Source organism: Neomonachus schauinslandi, chromosome 13 (assembly GCF_002201575.2).
Source record: "Neomonachus schauinslandi chromosome 13, ASM220157v2, whole genome shotgun sequence".
NCBI lineage: Eukaryota > Metazoa > Chordata > Mammalia > Carnivora > Phocidae > Neomonachus > Neomonachus schauinslandi.
Genome location: NC_058415.1, coordinates 9,055,399 through 9,081,454, shown reverse-complemented (window position 1 = coordinate 9,081,454; position 26,056 = coordinate 9,055,399). Strand labels below are relative to the sequence as shown.

General features: G+C 41.5%; 1 protein-coding gene and 1 long non-coding RNA gene across 2 annotated transcripts in view; one reads left to right on the top strand and one right to left on the bottom strand.

Moving 5' to 3' along the window:
• SMARCA2 (SWI/SNF related, matrix associated, actin dependent regulator of chromatin, subfamily a, member 2) overlaps nt 1–26,056 on the top strand; it is a 187,343-nt gene that overhangs the window by 159,648 nt on the left and 1,639 nt on the right. Inside the window, exons 32-34 of the mRNA XM_044920710.1 lie at nt 341–442; nt 3,532–3,664; nt 25,511–25,653. Of these exons, the coding sequence (XP_044776645.1) occupies nt 341–442; nt 3,532–3,664; nt 25,511–25,653 (378 nt within the window). The remainder of the gene's footprint in view (nt 1–340; nt 443–3,531; nt 3,665–25,510; nt 25,654–26,056) is intronic.
• On the bottom strand, nt 1–26,056 carry LOC123326505. The gene is made up of 4 exons (XR_006541135.1): nt 25,976–26,056; nt 23,825–23,899; nt 5,706–5,844; nt 1–203 (listed from the first exon to the last, which is right to left on the bottom strand). It is a non-coding gene; the product is annotated as an uncharacterized LOC123326505 (long non-coding RNA).

The following is a 26,056-nucleotide window of genomic DNA, read 5'->3' as shown; positions in this document are numbered from 1 at the left end:
TAATTATGTGGAGAGCTCATAATGTAACATATTGCATTTTATTTAAGAAGTTTCCGACTCCTCCCCCCATCCTTTTGCTGTTCTTGTGTTCCATCCTGTGCTGCTCCTTCCCCCTTACAAGAAGGGACACCTGTGGGAGGGTGGGCTCTCTGAATGGCGCCCCCTGGAGTTGTTGACTCCCGTATCCCCGGCAGGGCTGTCTGCTGTGAAGACAAAGGAAAAATCAAATCAGGCAATTTGGATCCATTTCATTTTCCATATTTTTTTTACCAAGTAATGATTTTTGGTTTTTTTTTTTTTTTCTTCTTCTTTCCTATGTTTTATCCAAAATTTGCATTAGGAAAGAATTCGTAATCACAAGTACCGGAGCCTGGGTGACCTGGAGAAGGATGTCATGCTTCTCTGTCACAATGCTCAGACGTTCAACTTGGAGGGATCCCAGGTATGTCTTCAGTTGTCTGAAAAATGTAGAACCTAACCTGTGCTTCTGAACTTTGATAGATTTCATTTTTCTGCTGTTTGAATCACTACTCTCCCCTGGGGAGAATCAAAAATAAGAAAGAAAAGCCTACATCGTATGCTAGCATGTAAGTAAATTGAGGCTTTGGCACTTTCAAATGAAGGCCAGCCTCTTTGTACCATAGCTGTGCCAGCTCCTATTTGTGCTTTCCTTCAAGGCTTGGCTTCTAATTAGAGGAGGAATTCCAGGAAATCACTTAGTGTAATGCTTAAAGGCTAGAGGTACAGTTTTTGCTTTTGTCGAGACTGTGTATTTGATTATATTCATCTCCGTTTTTCTGACCGTAACCTTGCATCAGGAAGTGAAACTACTGTGCTTTAAAACAAAACAAAACAAAAAATACATCTAGAGAAAAAAAGACCCACTGTCTCTAATTGCTTACAGAAAATGCTTATCAAGCCAACTGTAATAAAGAACTCCCCTTGTCTACTGTGCATAAGTAAGTGACACTCAATTGATGAGAGTAACTAGGTGGGGGGAGGATACTCTCACTTTAATGACACCTGAGTTCCAGTCCCCTTTTGTAGGCACGCCTTTTTTCCCCATCTGTATTTCCAGCCCAATGCTCTTGTGTCATGAAGAAGGAAGGAGAGGTCCATGTGTCTGCCACCCAGTATCCATGTCAAGCCGCCAATAAGTTCCTTAAGCTTCTCTCTGGATCTTACTCTTTTTCCCACCCTCCTGTCCATTCCAGTCGTTAAACTGGAGAACATGAGAATCCTCGCATGGGTCTTTTCTGAAGAGACGGTACATTTCCAGTTCACAGTGGTGTTCTATTTGTCGAAACACTAGTTCTCGAACGCATGCCTTCTGTATTTGAGACGCTCTTGAAAGAATGCTAAAAGGACAGCCAGGAAGAGGGTAAACAAGAGTCAACGAGGGTATCTTCTGTGAATGACCACTTGCAGGCCCTGAATAGATTTTGGGGGATCTTCATAACCTACTCCCAGCCCCTTCCCGTGCCACAGCCTCGCTTTCTGCCCACACCCCATCTTGTGTGTGAAGTAGAGTCACAAATGGCCTCTTAACTGGCTTCCTTCTCCGTTCATCCTGGGGACTAGTTGCTCTCTCTCTCTCACCACCGCCTTTTCCTGCCCATCTACTACCCACCATGTGCTATTAGGTTCTAGAACAAGTTTTGTCTCCATAGGCTGCTTTCCAAAGTCATACCCTACTCTGGTGCCGTAGTCTCCTCCTCCTGCTACTTCTCACCCTAAACAGTGCATGGTCCAATCACACGGGCCCCATGAACATGTGCTTCCCCAGATATACATGCTGTTGCAAGACGTAGGACAGAGGGAGCCTGCAGGCCCTTTATATGGTCACAAGACAGCAACATCTTGCCTAACGCAGTCCACGGTCATCGCCAGGAAATTGACCTTGGCACAGTGCCAGATGCATGCACTTGGTCTCCTTCCCTAAAAAGCCCCCCTCCTTTCTCAGCCCTGATGGACTCCTCCTCACCTGTTACTATCCAGCTGAATTTTGATTTCTGGCAAATTCTGCCTCCGCGACCCCATCCCAGGACCCCTCCCCACCCTCTGTCCCCCTTGCACTATGTCCTGTGGTGCTCCCTCCAGGGTGTCCCGTCATCTTCATGAGCGTGTGGCTCCTCTTTACAATAAAGACTCTGTTCTAGAACTGGGGCCATTGTTTCCCATGGTTTATTATTTGTTGAAACACCTAAAATGTATCCTTTTCATCATTTTTAAGGGTACAGTCCAATATTAAGTATGTTCTCTTTATTGTGCAACAGATTTGCAGAATGCTTTCACCTGATAAAGCTGAAACTCTCTACCCATGAAACACCTCCCCCTTGAGCGTTCCCCCACCCCCCTGCCCCGTCCCTGGGAACCTATGAATTTGACTACTTTAGATACTTCATAGAAGTGAATCAGACAGTATTTGTCATCTTGTGACTGCCTTATGTTACTCAGCATAGTGTCCTCAAGATTCATCCTTGTAGCAGGTGAAAGGATTTCTCCTTTTTTAAGGCTGAAGAATTCATTTTCCATATATACTGCATTTTGTTCCTCTACCAGTGGACCCTGTGTTTGCTTCCACTCTTGGCTATTAAGAATAAATAATAGTGCTGTAAACATGGGTGTGCAAATCTCCCTTGGAGACCTTGCTCTCCGTTCTTTTGGGTATATACCCAGAGGCGGGATTGCTGGATCATATAGTAACTTCTATTTTTAATTCTTTGAGAAAAGGGACCAGTTTTGAACTTGAGACCTTAGCAACTCCACGGGGCTGTGCTCAGGTACGTGCAGACACTAAAAGGGAAGTATTGATTCGAGGAGTAACAGCCAGTGCGGATAAACCAATAATAAAGAAGAGCCGCCATTTTGTTAGGGCATTTGCATTTTAAAGGAGGTTCCTTTACCAGAGTATTTGATAGAACAACTCGAATAAGAAATGTAGTTTTTTAAAAATATTCCTTTGGTTGTCAAAAACGAGAGGCTCTCGGGGCGCCTGGGTGGCTCAGTTGGTTAAGCGACTGCCTTCGGCTCAGGTCATGATCCTGGAGTCCCGGGATCAAGTCCCACATCGGGCTCCCTGCTCAGCAGGGGGTCTGCTTCTCCCTCTGCCCTCTTCCCTCTTGTGCTGTCTCTCATTCTCTCTCTCTCTCAAATAAATAAAATCTTTAAAAAAAAAAATTTTTTTTTTTAAATAAAAAAAAAAAAAACGAGAGGCTCTCTTACGGAAGCCCACCCTTCCCTAAGTATATATGCCCATGTGCGTACTCACATGCACACACACACACACACACACACATTATTTCAACCACAAATGGACTTTTTTTCCAGAAGAATCAGTGTGTCTGTGTTTGAGTTCAGCGTTTTCCCGTGGGGTTTCCTGCAAGCATAAAAGCTAGCACTGGTGTTTCTAAGAGGATTCACGTATAACAAAGCAGGTGTGTTCCTCGAGGAAGAGAAGAGCGCGTTGTGGTTGAGCATCTTGCGTCCTCAGCTTAGTGGGTTTTAACCGGTGCCCCTATGACCCTTTAGATCTACGAAGACTCGATCGTCTTACAGTCCGTGTTTAAGAGTGCTCGGCAGAAAATCGCCAAAGAGGAAGAGAGTGAGGACGACAGCAACGAGGAGGAGGAGGAGGAGGATGAGGAGGAGTCCGAGTCAGAGGGTAAGCCCAGGCCTCTGCTGCTTCTGCTTCTTTACCCTTTGCCACCTGCGTAGATGGTTCCACAGAGGCTAACAAAACAGACGTTCGAGTCCGGCAGATCTGGATGCCATTCCTTGGTCTCCCGTGTCCTTGCGTGTCCTTGCTGGGCAACCCCAGGCAGTGTACCTAACCCTGCTCAAGGGCCCCTTCCTTCTCTATAAAACCCAGGTACTAAATATGCGCCCCAGGCATGCAAGGAGCTTAGCATCGGGCCAGCCTCCTAGCAAACACTCAACTGAATGTTGTCTTTGGAAAAGTCAGCGTGAAATACATTTTCTACCAGCATTGCTGTTCATTCCCCTAACTGTTGCGTAACACAGTGGTCTTCTCACTTGGAGGGACTTATGGAGCATTGATTCCTGGGCGCCACCCCCAGAGTTTCTGATTCTGTAACCTGTGTTGGGGCTTGCCAGCATTTCTAACCCGCTCCCAGGGAATCCTGAGGTTGCTGGGCCCAGGACCAAGCACACTGTGAGAGTCTGTGTCTTAGAAAATCATTGTCAAAATGAGTTGGAAACGTGGTCCATCTTAGCCATCGTGGATCAAACACGGATCCTGTCTGTATTTAAAATTTTGGTATTTTGTTCATCATGGATTTTTTTTTTGCATTAATTTTGAGTTTTTCAAATACTGCATTAAGATATTTACCTGGATTACTGAGTTTGGGTGCCTTCAGAAATTTTAATTAAGTTTTTAATTTTAATGGCAGAATAGTTACCATACAGTGTTTTATTAGTTTCAGGTGTACGACAGAGTGATTCAACAATTCTATACATTTCTCAGTGCTCTTCAGATGAGTACACTCCTTCATCCCTATCACCTATTTCCTCCATCCCTCCATCCCCGCTCTGGTAATCGTCAGTTCGTTCTCTATAATTAAGAGTCCGTTGCTTGGTTTGTCTCTTCCTCCTTGGCTCATTTTTTTTGGTGTCTTAAATTCCACCTATGAGTGGGATCATATGCTATTTGTCTTTCTCTGACTTAATTCATTTAGCGTAATATTCTAGCTCCACCCATGTTGCAACCGACAAAATTTCATTTTTTATGGCTGTGTAATATTACATTGTGTGTGTGTATCACATCTTAACTATTCAGAAATTTTGCACCCAAGACCTCTTCTATCTTAGCGTCATTCCAGCCCTGGTTGATAACCCATATGTTTACACAAGGTTAAGGCTGCCTTCAAAAGTCAAAACTTTCCTAATTACATCCTCACCCCATACCTCCTCTGCAAGTAATTAACCCCAGTAGTTTATGGTCTGCTACATGAAACCGTACAGGTCCACTTCAAATATTTTTATTAGATTTGTTCCTGATTACATACTTAGTGCAGACAATTTGGAAAATGTTTAAGAAACGATAATTTGTAATTCCATTACCCAGTATACATTTAGCATTTTGAGAATTTGCCTTCCAGTGTTTTTCTCTACCTATTTTCTTTATAAAAGCGCAGCACACGGTTTCGTAGCCTAATTTTTCTATATTATGAACATTTTTCCCATAGCAATGAGTGCCTTCAGACAGCAAAATACATTACGATTCATTAATGAGTCTAACAAAACGTATCAGTCTCCCTCTAAGTACTGTCCTGAAAAATGTCTACCCTAAATCACTGTGGACGCCGTTCAAACATCGGATGCCTGAGTCCCACTCCCCCAGCCTGGAGTGTGTGACGAGTGTCTGTCCCCACACCCACCGCTGTTCTTGGTGTCAGTCTTTTCAGTGAGTCTGCCTTTTATTAATTGGACCTTTTCCAATGCCGTACGGTTATTCCCCAGTTCTGATATCCCAGCATTTGATGCATTAGGTCTACATAACGGACCTCGACGAGAGCTTTCCTTACTTGAGAGCCGCGTCTCTCATCTGCTTTCAGAGAGCTGCCCTCTTAACCCCTTGAGGTTTCGCTTCTCTGAGCTCTCCTGAGACACGGTGCGTTAGCTTTCTGGGGCCAATGTCATGAACGAGCACAAACGTAGTGGCTTAAACGACCCAAATTTATTACCTCACAATTCTGTAGGTCCCCGTGTGCTGTGGGTCTGTCTGGAGGCTGAAGGCAAGAACCCATGTCCCACGCAGCCTCCTCACGCTGCCTCTCTTGGACCCTCTCTTCTGCCACTTCTGCTGCTTTTTTTTTTTTAAATCTTAGGGTATAAATGACATGTTAGTTTCAGGTGCACAAATACGGATTCAATAGTTGTATATGTTGTAAAAGGATCAGCACAGTAAATCTGGTTAATAGCCATCACCACAAATAGTTACAAATGTTTTCTTTTGTTGGAAAAGTAGATCTACCTTCTTAGCAGCTGTCACATAGACAGTATTAACTCTACCTACTGTGCTCTACAGTAAACCACTGGACTTATTTTTTACCTAGAAGTTGTACCTTTTGACCCCCTTCACTCACCCTCCAACCCCCACCTCTGGCAGCCAGCCTCGGGGTTTTTTTGTTTGTCTGTTTTTGTTTTATTTTTAAGAATTCACATTTAAGTAAGATCATAGGGTTATTTATCTTGCTCATGTCACGAAGTATAATGCCCTCTGGGCCCATCCATGTTGCCGTAAATGGCAGGATTTCATTATTTTTAAGGCTGAATAATAATCCACTACACACACACACCCCACACACCCCCACATTTTCTTTATTCAACCATCAGTGGGCACTTAGTTTTCAAATCTTGACTATAAGTAACGCTGCAGTGAACATAGGGGTTTGCACATCTTTTTAATTTAGTATTTTCTTCATGGAAACACCCACATTTGGAATGGCTGGATAATGTCTTTTTTTTTTTTTTTTTTTTAAATCTCTTAGGACCCTCTATACTGTTTTCCATGGTGGCTGCACAAATTTACATCCCCACCAACATGGTACAAGGGTCTCCTTTTGTCCACATCCTCGCCAACACTCTTTATTTCTGGTCTTTTTGATACTAGCCATTTTAACAGGTGTGAGGTGATACCTCATTGTGGTTTTGATTTCCCATTTCCCTGATGATGAGATGTTGAGCACCTTTTCATGTACTCGTTGGCCATCTGTATGTCTTTGGGAAAATGTCTATTCAAAATCTTGGCCCATTTTTTTAATTGGATTGTTTTGCTATTGAGTTGTAGATGATCTTTATAGATTTTGAATATTAACTCCTTAACAGATGATTTGCAGTTTTTTTTTTTTTCTCCCATTCGGTAGGTTGCTTTTTTATTTTGTGGATCGTTTCCATTGCTGTGCAGAAGCTTCTTCATCTGATATAGTCACGCTTGTTTTTGCTTTGGCTGGCAATGATTTTTCAGAGCAGACACCATAAGTCAAGACCAATGTCAAGGATCTTACTGCCTGTTTTCTTCTAGGAGTTTGATGGTTTGGGGTCTTATGCTCAAGTCTTCAATCCATGTTGAAATAGTTCTTGTTATGTATAAGATAGTGATGCAGTTTCATTTTTTGTGCATGTGGCTGTCCTTTTTTTCCAATACCACTTCCCAAAGAGACTGTCCCTTCACCATTGTACATTCTTGGCTCTGTTGTAAATTGACTTTTATTTCTGGGCTCTCTATTCCATTGATCTGTGTGTCTGTTTTTAATGACAGTACTATGCTGTTTCGATTGCTATAGCTTTATAATATAGTTTGAAATCAGGAATTGTGGTACCTCCAGCTTTGTTCTTTCTCAGGATTGCTTTGGCTACTCTGGATCTTTTGTGGCTTCATACAAATTTTAGAGGATTGTTTCTTCAATTTCTGTGAAAAATGCCATTGGAATTTTGATAGATTGCATTGAATCTACAGGTTGCTTTGTGTAGTATGGACATGTTAACAATGTTATTTCTTCCAGTTGATAGCACTAATAATTTTTTCCATTTCTCTATATATGCTTCACTTTGTTTCATTAATGTCTGATAGCTTTCAGTTTACAGGTCTTTCACCTCTGTGGTTGAATTTATTCCTAGCTATTTGGTTCTTTGTGAGGCAACTTTTAAGTAGAATAGTTTTCTTGATTTTTTTCTAAGACCTTGTTACTCGTGTGTAGAAACACACAAGATTTTGGCATATTGATTTTGTATCATTCCACTGAATTATTCGACTAGCTCTAACATACTTTGAAATCATTAGGGGAAACTTTAGGGTTTTCTATATATAATAAGATCTGCAAATAGTGACAGTTTTTCTTCTTCCTTTCCAACTTGGGTGCCTTTTCTTTTTCTTGCCTAACTGTGCAGGGTAGGACTTCCAATATTGTGTTGAATAAAAGGGGCAAGAGTGGGCATCCTTGTTTTTGATCCTGATTTTAGAGGAAAGGCTTTCAGATTTTCTTCATCGAGTATGATATTAGCTGTGGGCTTGCCATACATGGCCTTTATTATGTTGAGGTATTGTCCTTCTATATGTACTTTGTTGAGAGTTTCTATCATAAATGGATGTTGAATTTTGTCAAATGCTTTTCCTACATCTATTGAGATGATCATGATTTGTATCCTTTGTTTTGTTAATGTGATGTATCATGTTGATTGACTTACAGATTTAAACCATACTTGCATGCCTGGAATAAATCCCTCTTTTTTTAATACATATATATATATATATTTTTAAAGATTTTATTTATTTATTTGACAGCGAGAGAGCACAAGCAGAGGGAATGGTAGAGGGAGAGGGAGAAGCAGGCTCCCCACCAAGCAGGGAGCCCGATGCGGGGCTCGATCCCAGGACCCTGGGATCATGACCCGAGCCGAAGGCAGACACTCAACCATCTGAGCCACCCAGGTGCCCCTATATTTTTTATTTTTAAGTAATCTTTAACCTAATGTAGGCCTCACAATTCCAAGACCAAGAGTTACCTGTTTGACCGACTGAGCCAGCTAGGGCCAGCCAGGTGCCCTGGAATAAATCCCTCTTGATTGTGGTATATGATCCTCCTAATGTGGTGTTCAATTTGTATTGCTAATGTTTTATTGAGGATTTTTGCCTCTGTGCTTATCAGGGATATTGGCCTGTAATATTTCCTTGTAGCATCCTTGTCTGGTTTGGTACCAGGGTAATGCTGGCCTGGGAAAATGAGTTTGCAACTGTTTCTTCCTCTTCATTGTTTGAGTTTGAGAAGATTCTTATTCATTCTTCTTTGAATGTTTGGTAGAATTCACCAGTGAAGCTGTCTGGTCCCGGACTTCCGTCGGTTGGGAGGTATTTGATTACTGATTGGATCTTCTTACACATTAATTGATCTGTTCATATTTTTGTCTTTTGATGATTCAGTCTTGGTAGGTTGTATATTCCTAGGAACTTATGTCTTCTAAGTTGTCAAATTTCTTGGCATATGATGGTTCATAGTAGTCTCTTAAGATCCTTTGTATTTCAGTGGTATCAGTTGCAACTTCTCTTTCATTTCTGTCTGTGAGACCTTACTTTCTTTGTGAGTGTAGCTAAAGGTTGGTCAATTTTGTTTGTTTTCAAAGAAACCGCTTTTAGTTTCATTGATCTTTTCTATTGTCTTTTTACTCTCTATTTCATTTATTTCTGCTCTGATCTTTATTATCTCCTTCTTTTTACTAACTTTGGACTTGGTTTGTTCTTCTAGTTCCTTGAAGTGTAAAGGTGGTTGTTTGAGACTTTTCTTCCTTGTCCAAGTAGCCTCTTAGGAGTGCTTTTGCTGCCCAAGTTTTAGTATGCTGTGTTTTCATTTGTCTCAAAGTATTTTTTTTTTTAATTTCTCTTTTGATTTTGTTGTTGTTGACACATTGGTTGTTCAGTAACATTGTTTAATCTCCACATGTTTGAATTTACCAGTTTTCCTCTTACAATCAATGTCTATTTTCATACCATTGTGGTCCGAAAAGATGCTTTATATTTCAGTTTTCTTAAGTTTAAGATTTGCTTTGTGGCCCGATGCATGACTTATCCTGGAGCTTGTTCCATGTGCACTTAAGAAGTATGTGTATTCTGTTGCTTTTGGATGAAATGGTCTGTATGTCTCTATTAAGTCCCTCTGATCCAACACGTCACTTAAGTCCAATGTTTCCGTATTGCTTTTCTGTCTGGTTGATCTTTCCATTGATGTAATTGGAATACTAACCTCATGTGCTATTATTGTATTGCTATCTATTTCTTTCTTTAGGTTCATTAATACTTTATATATGTAGGTGTGCCTATGATGAGTGCATAAATATTCACGAATGTTTTATCCTCTTGGTGGATGGACCCATTCATCATTATATAATGCTCTTTTTCTTATTCTAGTCTTCTTTAAAGGTTTATTTTGTCTGATACAACTATAGCTACCCCAGCTTTGTTTTGGTTTGATTTGCATGGAATATCTTTCTCCATCCCTTCACTTTCAGTCTGTGTTCCTTTAGATCTGAATTATTTGGTAGGTAGCATATAGATGGATCTTTTTATTGAAGTATCATTGACATGTCCTGTTAATTTCAGGTGTACATCATAGTGATTTGATTTTTTTTATATATATCATGAACTCATCCCCACAGTAAGTCTAGGTACCAGTGAATCCATAAAAAGTTATTACAGTATTATTGGCTATATTCCCTATGCTGTCCATTTTATCTCCAAGACTTTATTTTATAAATCGAGGTTTGTGAAGTCTCCTTCACAACTCCTCCCCACTCTGGTAACCAATCATTTGTCTCCTGTATCTGTGTTCTCTTTTGTTCATTTCTTCTGTTTTTTTTTAGATTCCATATGTAAGTGAAATTACATGGTATTTGTCTTTCTCTGCCTGACTTATTTCACTTAGCATAATATTCTCTCAATCTATCCATGTGGTAGCAAATGGCAAGATTTCATTCTTTTTTGGGGCCAAATACTATTTCATTGTCTCTATATATCACCTCTTCTTTATCCATTCACCTATCAACAGTTGCTTGGGTTGCTTCCATGTCTTGGCTGTTGTAAATGATACGGAAATGAACAGAGGGGTACATCTATCTCCTTGAGTTCATGTTTTCCTTTTTCAGATAAATACCCAGAAGTGGCATTGTTGGATCACGTGGTAGTGCTACTTTTAAAGAATCTCCGTTCTGTTTTCTGTAGTGGCTGCACACATTGACATTCCCACCAATAGTGCATGAAGGTTCCTTTTTCTTCCACAGCCTCACCAACACTTACGTCTTTGTGATAATCGCCAATCTGACAGGTGTGAGGTGCTTTCTCATTGTGGTTTTGATTTATATTTCCCTGATGGTGAGTGATGTTGAGCCTCTCTTCATGTATCTGTTGGCTGGCATCTTTGGGAAATGTCTATCCATGTCCTCTGTCCATTTTTTAATCAGGTTGTGTTTGATAATAAGTTTTGTGAGTTCTTTATATATTTTGGATATTAACCCCTCATTAAATGTATGATTTGCAAATATCTTAAACATTCAGTAGATTGTCTTTTCATTTTGTTGATGGTTTCCTTCACTGTACAAAAGCTTTTTAGTTTTGAAGTAGTCCCTTTAGTTTATTTTAGCTTTTATTGCCCTTCCCTGAAGGAACTAGTACAAAAAAAAAATATTAAAACTGATGTCAAAGAGCTTACTGTGTGCTTTCTTGTAGGAGTTTTATGGTATCAGATCTCACATTTAACCTTTTATTACATTTTGAATTTAGTTTTTATTTGGTGTAAGATACTGGTCAGGTTTCACGTTTTTGCATGTAGCTGTCCCATTTTCCCAGCACCATTTATTGAAGAGACTGTCTTTTCCCTATTATATAGTCTTGCTTCCTTTGACCAAATAAGCATGGGTTTAATTCTAAGCTTTCTATCCTGTTCCATTGATCTATGTGTCTGTTTTTGTGCCGGTACCGTACTGTTTTCATTAGTGTAGATTTGTAGTGTATTTTGAAATCCGGGAGCTTGATAACTCTGGTTTCGTTCTTTCTCAAGATTGCTTTGGCTATTTGATGTCCTATGTGGTTCCATACAAATTTTAGGATTACCTGTTGCAGTTCTGTGGAAAAATGCCATTCATGTTTTCATGGGGGTTGTACTGAATCTTGAGATTGCTGTGGATAATATGGACTTTTTAATAATACTAAGCTTTCTAATCCTTGAGCATGGTATATCTTTCCATTATTTGTGTCCTCTTCAACTTCATCAGTGTCTTACAGAGTACAGGTCTTTCCTCTCTTTGGTTAAAGTCATCCCTAGGTATTTTATTTTTTTTGGTGCAATTGTAAGTGGGATTGTTTTCTAAATTTCTCTGATAGCTCATTAGTCATATATGGAAAAAAAGATTTCGGTGTTAATTTTGTATCCTACTACATTGCCAAATTCATTTGTTCATTATAATAGTGTTTTGGTGGCGTGTTTAGGCTTTGCTAAATATACTATCCGGTCCTCTGTAATAGTTACAGGTTTAGTTCTTTCCAATGTGGACACATTTTATTTCCTTTTCTTCAGTAACTGCTCTGGTTAGGACTTCCAATTCTGTGTTGAATAAAAGTTGCAAGAGTAGGCATCCTTGGCTTGTCCCTGATCTTAGAGGAAGAGCTCTTAGTTTTTCACCATTTGAATATGTTTTCATCTGTGGGTTGTTGTATATGGTCTTCATTATGTTGAGGTATGTTCCCTCTATACTTAAAGAATCTTTATCATAAATGGCTGTTGAATTTTATCAGATGTGTTTTTGGCATCTATTGAGAGAACGATGTTTATCCTTTGTTTTGTTAATGTGATATAGTACATTGTTTTGTGGATTTGAACCATCCTGCATCACTGAAATAAATCCCACTTGACTTTGGCATGTGATCTTTTCACGCATTATTGAATTCAGTTTGCTAACATGTTGTTGATAACTTTGGCATCTGTGTCCTTCATGTATATTGGCCTGTATTTTCTTTTCTTGTGGTGTCTCTGTGTGGTATCAGGGAAATACTGGCCTTGTAAAATGAATTTGAAAGCATTCCTTCTTCAATTTTTGGAATAAATTGAGAAGGATCAGTTATAACTGTTCTTTAAGTGGCTGGTAGATTTCACCTGTAGAACTTTCTGGTTCTGGACTTTGTGGGGTTTTTAATTACTGATTCAATTTTAGTACTTGGATTTGCTCTATTCAGATTTTCTATTTCTTCATAATGGAGGCTTGGAAGATAGTTTCTAGGAATTGATCCATTTTTTTTTCTGTTTTCCAATTTGTAGGCATATAGTTGTTTATAGTAGTTGCTTATGATTCTTTGCATCAGACTTTATTTTTAAAAAAATTTTTTATTGGGCGCCTGGGTGGCTCAGTTGGTTAAGCGACTGCCTTCGGCTCGGGTCATGGTCCCGGAGTCCCGGGATCGAGTCCCGCATCGGGCTCCCTGCTCAGCGAGGAGACTGCTTCTCCCTCTGACCCTCCCCCCTCTCATGTACTCTCTCTCTCTCTCTCATTCTCGCTCTCTCAAATAAATAAATAAATCTTTAAAAAAAAATTTATTGTTATGTTAATCACCATACATTACATCATTAGTTTTTGATGTAGTGTTCCATGATTCATTGTGCATAACACCCAGTGCTCCATGCAGAAAGTGCCCTCTTTAATACCCATCACCAGGCTAACACATCCTCCCACCCCCCTCCCCTCTAGAACTCTCAGTTTGTTTTTCAGAGTCCATTGTCTCTCATGGTTCGTCTCCCCCTCCGATTTCCTCCCCCTTCATTCTTCCCCGCTTGCTATCTTCTTTTTTTTTCCCTAACATATATTGCATTGTTTCAGAGGTACAGATATGTGATTCAACAGTCTTGCACAATTCACAGTGCTCACCATAGCACATACCCTCCCCAGTGTCTATAACCGAGCCACCCCATCCCTCCCACCCCAAACCCCACTCGAACCCTCAGTTTGTTTCCTGAGATTAAGAATTCCTCATATCAGTGAGGTCCTATGATACATGTCTTTCTCTGATTGACTTATTTCGCTCAGCATAACACCCTCCACTTCCATCCACGTTATCGCAAATGGCAAGATCTCATTCCTTTCGATGGCTGCATAATATTCCATTGTATATATATACCACCTCTTCTTTATCCATTCATCTGTCGATGGACATCTTGGCTCTTTCCACAGTTTAGCTATTGTGGACATTGCTGCTATAAACATTGGGGTGCATGTACCCCTTCGGATCCCTACATTTGTATCTTTGGGGTAAATTCCCAGTAGTGCAATTGCTGGATCGTATGGTAGCTCTATTTTCAACTTTTTGAGGAACCTCCATACTGTTTTCCAGAGTGGCTGCACCAGCTTGCATTCCCACCAACAGTGTAGAAGGGTTCCCCTTTCTCTGCATCCCCGCCAACATCTGTCATTTCCTGACTTGTTAATTTTAGCCATTCTGACTGGTGTGAGGTGGTATCTCATTGAGGTTTTGATTTGGATTTCCCTGATGCCAAGCGATGTGGAGCACTTTTTCATGTGTCTGTTGGCCATTTGGATGTCTTCTTTGCAGAAATGTCTGTTCATGTCTTCTGCCCATTTCTTGATTGGATCATTTGTTCTTTGGGTGTTGAGTTGGATAAGTTCTTTATAGATTTTGGATACTAGCCCTTTATCTGATATGTCATTTGCAAATACCTTCTCCCATTCTGTCGGTTGTCTTTTGGTTTTGTGGACTGTTTCTTTTGCTGTGCAAAAGCTTTTTATCTTGATGAAGTCCCAATACTTCATTTTTGCCCTTGCTTCCCTTGCCTTTGGGGATGTTTCTAGGAAGAAGCTGCTCAGGCTGAGGTCGAAGAGGCTACTGCCTGTGTTCTCCTTTAGGATTTTGATGGACTCCTGTCTCACATTGAGGTCTTTCAACCATTTGGAGTCTATTTTTGTGTGTGGTGTAAGGAAATGGTCCAGTTTCATTCTTCATGTGGCTGTCCAATTTTCCCAACACCATTTGTTGAAGAGACTGTCTTTTTTCCATTGGACATTCTTTCCTGCTTTGTCAAAGATGAGTTGACCATAGAGTTGAGGGTCCATTTCTGGGCTCTCTATTCTGTTCCATGGATCTATGTGTCTGTTTTTGTGCCAGGACCATACTGTCTTGATGATGACAGCTTTGTAATAGAGCTGGAAGTCCGGAATTGTGATGCGGCCGGCTTTGCTTTTCCTTTTCAACATTCCTCTGGCTATGCGGGGTCTTTTCCGGTTCCATACAAATTTTAGGATGATTTGTTCCATTTCTTTGAAAAAAGTGGATGGTATTTTGATGGAGATTGCATTGAATGTGTAGATTGCTCTAGGTAGCATTGTCCTCTTCGCAATATTTGTTCTTCCAATCCACGAGCATGGAATGTTTTTCCATTTCTTTGTGTCTTCTTCAATTTCTTTCATGAGTATTTTATAGTTTTCTGAGTACAGATCCTTTGCGTCTTTGGTTAGATTTATTCCTAGGTATCTTATGGTTTTGGGTCCAATTGTAAATGGGATCGACTCCTTAATTTCTCTTTCTTCTGTCTTGTTGTTGGTGTATAGGAATGCCACTGACTTCTGTGCATTGATTTTATATCCTGCCACTTGACTGAATTCCTGTATGAGTTCTAGCAGTTTTGGGGTGGAGTGTTTGGGGTTTTCCACATAAAGTATCATATCATCTGCAAAGAGTGAGAGTTTGACTTCTTTGCTGATTTGGATGCCTTTGATTTCTTTTTGTTGTCTGATTGCTGTGGCTAGGACTTTTTTTTTTTTTTTAAGATTTTATTTATTTGACAGACAGAGACACAGCGAGGGAGGGAACACAAGCAGGGGGAGTGGGAGAGGGAGAAGCAGGCTTCCTGCAGAGTGGGGAGCCCAATGCGGGGCTCGATCCCAGGACCCTGGGATCATGACCTGAGCCGAAGGCAGACGCTTAACGACTGAGCCACCCAGGCGCCCCTGTGGCTAGGACTTCTAATACTATGTTGAATAGCAGTGGTGAATGTGGATATCCCTGCTGCGTTCCTGACCTTAGGGGGAAAGCTCTCAGTTTTTCCCCCACTGAGAATGATATTCGCTGTAGGTTTTTCATAGATGGCTTTTATGATATTGAGTTATGTACCCTCTATCCCTATACTCTGAAGACTTTTGATCAAGAAAGGATGCTGTACTTTGTCAAATGCTTTTTCTGCATCTACTGAGAGGATCATATGGTTCTTGTTCTTTCTTTCGTTAATGTGTTGTATCACGTTGATATGCAGATGTTCAACCAACCTTGCAGCCCAGGGATAAATCCCACTTGGTCGTGGTGAATAATCCTTTTAATGTACTGTTGGATCCTATTGGCTAGTATTTTGGTGAGAATTTTTGCATCCATGTTCATCAAGGATATTGGTCTGTCATTCTCCTTTTTGATGGGGTCTTTGTTGGGTTTGGGGATCAAGGTAATGGTGGCCTCATAAAACGAGTTTGGAGGCTTTCCTTCCATTTCTATTTTTTGGAACAGTTTCAGAAGAATAGGTATTAATTCTTCTTGAAATGTTTGGTAGAATTCCCCTGGGAAGCCATCTGGCCCTGGGCTTTTGTTTGTTGGGAGATTTTTGATGACTGCTTCAATTTCCTTAGTGGTTATAGGTCTGTTCAGGTTTTCTCTTTCTTCCTGGTTCAGTTTTGGTAGTTGATCCATCTCTAAGAATGCATCCATTTCTTCCAGGTTATTGAATTTGCGGGCATAGAGTTGTTCATAATATGTTCTTCTAATTGTTTGTATTTCTTTGGTGTTGGTTGTGATCTCTCCTCTTTCATTCATGATTTTGTTGATTTGGGTCATTTTTATTTTTGGTAAGTCTGGCCAGGGGTTTATCAGTCTTGTCAGTTCTTTCAAAGAACCAGCTCCTAGTCTTGTTGATCTGTTCTACTGTTCTTTTGGTTTCTATTTCATTGATTTCTGATCTGATCTTTATTATTTCTCTTCTCCTGCTGGGTTTAGGCTTTATTTGCTGTTCTTTCTCCAGCTCCTTTAGGTGTAGGGTTAGGTTGTGTACTTGAGACCTTTCCTGTTTCTTGAGAAAGGCTTGTATTGCTATATACTTTCCTCTTAGGACTGCCTTTGCTGCATCCCAAAGATTTGGAACAGTTGTGTTTTCATTTTCATTGGTTTCCATGAATTTTTTCAATTCTTCTTTAATTTCCTGGTTGACCCATTCATTCTTTAGTAGGATGCTCTTTAGCCTCCATGTATTTGAGTTCTTTCTGACTTTCCTCTTGTGATTGAGTTCTAGTTTCAAAGCACTGTGGTCTGAAAATATTCAGGGAATGATCCCAATCTTTTGGTACCGGTTGAGACCTGATTTATGACCTAGGATGTGATCTGTTCTGGAGAATGTTCCACGGGCACTAGAGAAGAATGTGTATTCCGTTGCTTTGGGATGGAATGTTCTGAATATGTCTGTGAAGTCCATTTGGTCCAGTGTGTCATTTAAAGTCTTTATTTCCTTGTTGATCTTTTGCTTAGATGATCTGTCCATTACAGTGAGGGGGTTGTTAAAGTCCCCCACTATTACTGTATTGTTGTCGATGTGTTTCTTTGCTTTTGTTATTAATTGCCTTATATAATTGGCTGCTCCCATGTTAGGGGCATAGATATTTACAATTGTTAGATCTTCTTGTTGGATGGACCCTTTAAGTAGGATATAGTGTCCTTCCTCATCTCTTATTACAGACTTTGGTTTAAAATCTAAGTTGTCTGATATAAGGATTGCCACCCCAGCTTTCTTTTGGTGTCCATTAGCATGGTAAATGATTTTCCATCCCCTCACTTTCAATCTGGGGGTGTCTTTGAGTCTAAAATGAGTCTCTTGAAGACAGCATATTGATGGGTCTTGTTTTTTAATCCAATCTGATAGCCTGTCTTTTGATTGGGGCATTGAGCCCATGCACATTCAGGGTAACTATTGAAAGATATGAACTTAGTGCCATTGTATTGCCTGTAAGGTGACTGTTACTGTATATTGTCTCTGTTCCTTTCAGGCTCTCTCTTTGCTTAGAGGACCCCTTTCAAGATTTCTTGTAGGGCTGGTTTGGTGTTTGCAAATTCCTTTAGTTTTTGTTTGTCCTGGAAGCTTTTTATCTCTCCTTCTATTTTCAATGACAGCCTAGCTGGATATAGTATTCTTGGCTGCATATTTTTCTCATTTAGTGCTCTGGATATATCCTGCCAGTCCTTTCTGGCCTGCCAGGTCTCTGTGGATAGGTCTGTTGCCAATCTAATGTTTCTACCCTTGTAGGTTACAGATCTCTTCTCCCGGGCTGCTTTCAGGATTTTCTCTTTGTCTCTGAGACTCCTAAGTTTTACTCTTAGATGTCGGGGTGTTGACCTATTTTTATTGATTTTGAGAGGGGTTCTCTGTGCCTCCTGCATTTTGATGCCTGTTTCCTTCCTCAAATTAGGGAAGTTCTCTGCTATAATTTGCTCCAGTATACCTTCTGCCCCTCTCTCTCCTTCTTCCTTTCTGGGATCCCAATTATTCTAATGTTGTTTCATCTTATGGTATCACTTATCTCTCGAATTCTGCCCTCGTGATCCAGTAGTTGTTTATCTCTCTTTTTCTCAGCTTCTTTATTTTCCATCATTTGGTCTTCTATATCACTGATTCTCTCTTCTGCCTCATTTATCTTAGCAGTTAGCGCCCCCATTTTTTATTGCACCTCATTAATAGCCTTTTTGATTTCGACTTGGTTAGATTTTAGTTTTTATTTCTCCAGAAAGGGTTTCTTTAATAACTTCCATGCTTTTTTCAAGCCCAGCTGGTATCTTTAAAGTGATGATTCTGAATTCTAGATCTGACATCGTACTAATGTCTGTATTGAGTAGGTCCCTGGCAGTCGGTACTACCTCTTGTTCTTTTGTTAAGGTGATTTTTTCCGTCTTGTCATTTTGTCCAGAGGAGAATAGATGAATGAGAGAAGAAAATGCTAACAGGGTAACAACGTCCCCAGAAAATATACTCTAAACAAAGACCTGAAGCCAGGCGAAAAGAAAGGGAAAGAAAGAAAAAAAGAAAAAGATAAAAAACAAAAACAGAACAAAACAAAAACCAGAATATGATCAAATATGCTCAGGCTGGTGCATAGATCAGTGCCACACACTAGATTTTGGGTGTATTTTGGTCTGTTAGAAGAAAGTGCCTCCCAAAATTTTAAAGAAAGAAAAACTTATACATGTACAAAAATAAGGGTTGATATGATGAAAGGATGGAATATGACTGTAATTATGAAAATTATAAAAAAATTTTATAAAGGGAATAAGAAGTTGTTTATAAAAAAAGGGTTTAAAAAAGGAGAGAATGTGATCAGGCAGGAGACTAGAACAAAGCCATACACTAGAGATTTAGGGTATATTTTGATCTGTTAGAAGAAACCATCTCAAAATTTTAAAGAGACAACAACTTGTATGCCAAAAATAATTGTAACTACTATGAAGGGATAGAATAGGACTCTAAAAATGAAAAATAAAAAGGTTTTTTAAAAAGGGATTGATGTTCGAAAAAGGGAAAAAGAAAAATCAAAAAAAAAAATTAACTTTGAAAGACTACAGAATCATCGTAAAAAAGCCATGAATTCTATGTGTAGTATTCCCCTAGTGCTGGAGTTCTGCTGTTCTCATTGATGGGTAAACTTGGGTCTTGGCTGGCTGTTCTGGCTGATCTTCTGGGGGAGGGGCCTGTTGCTGTGGTTCCCAAACGTCTTTGCCGGAGGTGGAATTGCCCCGCCCTTGCCCGGTCTGGGTTTAGTAACCTGCTCAGGTTTGCTCTCGGGAGCTTTTGTTCCCTGCAAGCTTTCCCTACAGCTTTGGAGGCCGAGAGTGAAAATGGTGGCCTCCCAATCTCTGCCCCGGAGGAGCTGAGAACTCGGTGCCCCACTCCTCAGTGAGCCCCCAGAGAAAAGCAGTCAGTCACTCCCGTCTCCCCGGTCTCCGGCTGCACTCCGTGCGCCCCTGGCCTGTGACCGAGCATTTCTATCTCTGGCACATGACCCTGTGTGGAGTCTCCAAACCCCGCAGATCCCTGTGGTGCACTCCCATGCCGCTCCTCCCGCGGGAGGAAGGGGAGTCTCCCCAGTTCTGCCATTTGTTGGGTCCCTGCTGGAGGATGAGTGGCCCGACTGTGCTGCGGATCACGGTTTATGACAACCCCGAGCTGAGAGCCCGCGCCTGGGCTCCATCTTTGCAGCCGGCTTCCCCGCTCTGATCCCTGGGAGCTCTGCCACACTCAGGCACCCCTGGTCTTTCTGTGACCCCGAGGGTACTGAGACCACACTGTCCCACGAGGGTCCCACCCCCTGCTTAGCCACCGGAGCGACGTCCCTCAGCCGAGCCGACTTCTAAAAGTTCCAATTCTGTGCCCCGCGGCTCTATCACTTGCCAGACGCAGCCGCGGAGGCCCCTCCCCGCCGTCTATCCTCCCGAATATCGCCTCGAATTCACTTCTCCGCACGTCCTACATTCCAGAAGGTGGTTGCTTTTCTGTTCAGAGAGTTGTTGCTCTTCTTTTCTTCAAACAAAATCCAGGTCTCCTACTCTTCTGCCATCTTACTCCGCCCCCCGCATCTCTGATTTTATTTAAGCCCTCTTTTTCTCTTGATGAATCTGGCTAGAGTTTTATCAGTTTTGTTTATCATTTCAAACAGTGAACTTCTAGTTACATTGATGTGTTCTATTTTTTTTTTTTTTTAAAGATTTTATTTGACAGCGAGAGAGGGAACACAAGCAGGGGGAGTGGAAGTAGAGCACCCAATACGGGGCTCGATCCCAGAACCCTGGGATCATGACCTGAGCTGAAGGCAGACACTTAACTGACTGAGCCACCCAGGCGCCCCACATTCTGGTTTTTTAGTCACAATTTCCTCTCTGACTTATTTCATTTCTTCCACTAATTTGGGCTATCTTTTTCTAGTTGTTTATTTGGGATTTTTCTTGTTTCTAGAGATAGGCTTGTAGTGCTGTGAACTTCCGTCTTAGAACTGCTTGTGTTGCATCCACAGGGTTTTGAAACCTCGCATTTCCCTTTGTGCAAGAGATTTTTGATTTCTTGGTTGACTCATGGGTTTTTTTAGAATATTTAGTATCCATATCTTTGTGTTTTTTCCAGTTTTCTTCTTGTTATTTCTAGTTTAATACTGTTGTAGTAAAAAATAAAAGGTGCTTTCCATGATTTCATTCTTCTTAGATGTTTTGAGAACTGTTCTGTGGCCCAACATGTTCTCAGCCCTGGACAGTGTTGCATGTGCCCTTGAATGTGTCTTCTCCCTTGTTTGGATGGAATGTTCTCTAAACATGTGTTACCTTTACGTGATCTCATGTGTCATTTAATGCCATTAACCAATGTAAGCAAGGTAATAAGGTCCCCTACTTTTTTCGTTTTACTGTCCTTTTCTTCCTTTCCTTCAATACTTGCATCATGTATTTAGGTCTTCCTATGTTGGGTGCATGAGTACTTATGAATGGTGTATCTTCTTGGATTGACCTTTTTTATCATCATGTAATGCCTTTCTTTTTCCCTTAATACAGTCTTTGTTTTAAAGTCTGTTTGATCTAACTGTTGCTGCTCCAGGTTTTGATTTGCTTGGAGTATTTTGTTTTTCCATCCCTTCCCTTTCAGTCTGTGTGGTTGTAGTCCTGGATGAAGAGAGTTGGGTCTCGGTTTTTTGTTTTTTAATCCATTCAGTCAACCTGGCTTTTGATTGGCCTCTTTATATTTAAATTAACTAGTGATAGCTATGTGCTCATTGCCATTTTGGTAATTGCTTTCTGGAGTTTTTATGGTTCCTCTCTGCACCTTTGTTCTCTTCATCTGTGGCTACATGACTTGGTTTAGAGGTATCCTTAGTTCTTTTGATCTTTTTATTTACTATAGGCTTTCGCTTTGTATTGAGTTGATAACAACTTAAGTTTTAACATACTCAAAAAGTTCTACATTTTTAATCTCCCCTCCCTACCTTTTAGGATTTTAAAGATTTTTTTGAAAGAGCACAAGCAGGGGGAGGGGCAGAGGGAGGAGACTCCCTGCGGAGCAGGACCCTGGGATCATGACCTGAGCTAAAGGCAGACACTTAACCGACTGAGCCACCCAGGTGTCATTCCACCTTTTATGTTTTTAATGTCACATTTTACATCTCTTTATCTTGCATATATACTTGTGCATCTCAACTAGTTATTATAGTTATAGTTACTTTTACCACTTCTGTCCTTTAACCTTCCTACTAACTTTACAAGTGATCAGGTGTGATTTCTTATTTGCTCTTCTCTTTTTAGCAGGAAAAGTCCCTGTACCACTGCTGATAAGGTCCGTTTGGTGTTGATGAACTTTAGCTGTTGCTTGTCTGGAAAACATTTTTCTCTCCAATTCTGAGTAACAAAATTGCCAAGTTGAGTGTTCTTAATTTGCCCCCCTTTGAGCACTCTGTATGGATCTGCCACTCCTTTCTGGTGTAGAAAGTTTCTGCTAAAAAATGTGCTGTACTCTTAGGGGGTTTCTGGTGTACTTTTCACGCCCTCCGGTTGCGTTTCAGTGTGTCTTCTGTGGAGCTTTCAGCTCAGTCGTTGCATTCTTCAGCTCTGTGACTTTTACCACTACTTGTTGGTACTCTCTGCCTCTTTGTGGAAGTTCTCCCTGTCTGCGTCCGTCCTCCTGCCCAGTTCAGTGAGCACTTTTAGGGCCACTATTTTCAATTCCATTTTCTTACGAACTTTTTCAGAAGAGGAAGTCAGGGGTATACCTAAGGTTTTATCTTCCTCTTTCATCTGGAACACACTCCTGTTTCTCTTTGTTTTCCTTGACTCTGCGTTGGTTTCGATGCCTTAGTTTTAAACCTCCACTTCTCTGACTCTTGAAGGAGTAGTAGCCTCTTGGTGGAGATGAAACTTCTTCCCCCTGGCCCTGGCTCTCAGTTGTCTCTCTTACCTTTGTGATGGTCCCAGCAGCGTTTAGCACCCAGGGTGTTAAATGTGTGTGAATGCTGCCCTTTGGAGGACACTGGCTCCCTGGCGTGTGCCAGAGGAAGAGCTCAAAGATGACACCCACTTTGCAAGGTCGTGCGAAAGGGTTACTGTCTGGCCTGAGGTAGATGTGTGTTTTATTAGAAGCTTGTCCCTCCGACCGTATCTGTGAAGATAAGCTGATGGGTCTCTTCTACCAAAAGACTGGGGTTCTTGGACTCTTGTCTTTTGCTGTGCCCTGAGGGGGTGGTAGCTGCTAAAATCGGGTTACCAGAGGAGGGTACGAGCTCCTTTCCAGGAGGTAAACTGGTGTGAGGTAGAGGGAAAGTGCAAAGATGCCTCCGTCTCTAGAGAGCACCCAAACAGGCCTTCAGATAGGTGTCAAATTTGGTACCTGCCCCTCGGGATGATGTTTTAACAAAACAAAGAAGCCTCTTTTCACCTAAAGTCTGGGTGCTGCTTGGTCATTGCCTCTGTCCTGGGGCAAGAGACCTATTTCTAAGCTCACTGAAGCCTTGTGGGGTTCTTGCATGTGAAACTTAAAGGTTTTAGGGACTCCTCTCTTAAAAGTCGGGGTGCCCAATGTGAGCTTCAACACCTTCACTCCTTGGGGAGAATCTCCAGGTTTTGAGTTCCCTCCTGATCTTGGGGCACCACCCCAGGGGGAGGTTTATAGTGAGTGTGTGTCTTAGCCTCTCCTACCTGTTTGAGGGGTTTTCCTTATTTACCTGCTGTGTCGGAGTCACTCAGCTCATTTTTGGGCTGCTTTCCTGAGGAAATTGTTCTACATGTAGCTGTAGATTAGGTGTGTCCTTCGGAGGTGAGTTCAGAATGTTCCTTTGAACGTTGAAATCTTGCCATCTTGAACCAGGACCTCTTCTTCCTTTCTTAAGGCCTCAGGGCTCACCTGGTTCATCCAGGATTATCTCCCCTTCTCAGAGTCAGCTGATCAGCAACCTTCATCCCTTTGTCCATGTAACGTCACAATTGGGGGATTAGGACACAGACATGTATAAGGGGCCGTTATTCTGCCTGCCACCCTTGATAATTAGCCCTTTTTATGGGTCCATAAGGGTGGGATCATAAAGCCTTAGGCTGCTCTTTATAGTGCCCCCTGCGGGTCCAGTGTTTCAACCAAGTTAGGCCTGGCAGCCTGTTGGGTGGGTTTTTTGAGGTCCGTGTCCACGGACACACAGAGCCTGGTAGTTTTAGAGCATCCCACCCTCCAAGGTGGAGTTAAATGATCTACTTGGAGAGACATTTTCTTACCTTTGCTGCCAATCTTCTGCCCTTTCACACCTTGCATGGATTTTTCTGTATTCCAAATGTCAGGAAGTGCTCCACCTGTATGGATGATAGATATTTTGTGGGGTTTTTTGTTTTTTCTTTTTTTTTTTAATCAAGACTTTTTCTTTGAGAGGCCTTTATATCTTTATGCATTTCTGTGAATAGGTCGGCCTTTTCTTCCTTTCCCGAATTACTCCAGCCAAACGGGAGGCCCCTACCTTGTAAGTCCACTTGCAGCAGACATTTGGGTACAGGGGCCGGAAGTCAGACCAGGAGTGCTGTTCAGAGTACTCAGATTTGCCCATCTCTGCCGCGTTCGGGAGGGCAGAGGGTGTAAGGAGGCACTGCGGTTCAGAACAGCTCTGACCTCAACTGTGTTGTCAGCCGGCCTCCACAGAAGATTGCATTTTTGTAAACACTGTGGTGGGTCCCCCCATTTCACAAAAGAAGTCTGAGAAACTCTCCTCCCCAAGCTTCCTTGTGGAGCTATAATTCCCTCCAGGCCAGTACCTATTTCTAGGTGCCTTGCGACCCAACATGAAATTCCAGTATGACTGGTTTGAATGAGAGCCCCACATCCTCAGGGACTTCCTCATCAAGTCCTAAAAATGGTATGCTGTGGACACCTAGCCCAGAACAGATTTTCCTTGGACACTGGGTTACACGCCTGCCTCAGTGACCTTGCACAATGAACTCTCCCATGTGTTTTTATTCCTTTCCTCAGAATAGCCCTGTGACGGTGGATAGGGGTGCTGTCTTTCTGAAGGCTAATTTAACAGGACACTTAGAAACTTACCATACAGATATATTCACCGTACTGCCCCCCCCAATCTGTCAACAAAGAGGTTTTCAGCAGCTTTGCTTATTACACAGGCAAAAAAAAAAAAAAAAAAAAAAGCTGAGAACTTCAGCACCCATCACGAGACATCACGAGATGATTCCTAATAAGCAGGAGAAGCAGAGCTGCCTTTCTTACTTGTAGAGGGTTGTGGGGGTTTATTCAATAGAATTTTGTCAGGAGTAAGTATAAAGCCTTTTTTTTTTTTAAAGGCCAATGATACTGTGTAGATAACCCCAGTTGACTTAAAAAGAAAATTCAGAGTTGAATAGTAGTATTAACAGCACAGAAAGGTACCTTTCTTTCCCTCATCTCTAGTATTTCCTGATTGTTCTTCCTGGTGATGATTTCCGGAAACAATTTATGGTTTATATAATTAGAGAACATAAAGAATTCAAGCACGTGTACACAGTCATTCACTTGCTTTATGCATGCCCCAACTTGACACCTCTATTCTCACCTATGGGGGGACACTTCTATCTGTTAATATCTACCAGCCTAATTCTTTCCAAGGCCTGAGGGTCCACTACAAATGATTTAACCAGGATCCCCATCCAACCATTAAGTGACTGCAAAAAGGACCCAGCCTGCTGCGGGATCTCAGCCCCTCCTGTAGCTTGTTTGGGGTAACAATGTAGTGTATCCTCCTAACCAAGATGTGTTTGTGAGTGAAATCGGGTGCTAACAGGACGATGGAGAACAGGCATAAATCGACAATGTTCTGGGCACTCCCGGGACCTTTGGTTTGTCATCTGCAGCCTGGCAATCTTTTCACTCCCTGGGGAAGGACTTCCCTGTGATTCCTCACTGCTGTTTTGTTTTTGTTGTAGCAAAATCTGTTAAGGTGAAAATCAAGCTCAATAAAAAAGACGAGAAAGGCCGGGACAAAGGCAAAGGCAAGAAAAGGCCGAATCGGGGAAAAGCCAAGCCTGTAGTGAGTGATTTCGACAGTGATGAGGAGCAGGATGAAAATGTAAGTGGAACGGGCTTTGGCTGAAGCCCAGAAGTCCTCTCCATTCCTTTCCTGTCGTGTAACCGCTTTATTATCCAGAAATGGAAATGTAAAGACTTGGGGAGATTTCATTCCTGAGGGCTGTGAGCTAAGCTACATGATCTACAACAAAGAATTTCGGGCTTTTGGTCAGTGTCCAAAACTGAAAAACTACTCCGTCGAGTTTCCTCTTCTACTTTCTTACCTTTCCACCCCTTACAAATACAGTTTTCTCGATGGCCGGTTATTTTTAATCTTTGAAAAATTCCAGACCAGGGATGGAGGCAGGCCCTGAAATACTTACCTTCCCCTGTGATACCATCTTTAATGTTAGTGGGAGCCTCCGAGGAGCACTCTGTCATTTGCACCATGTCCTAGAAATCCG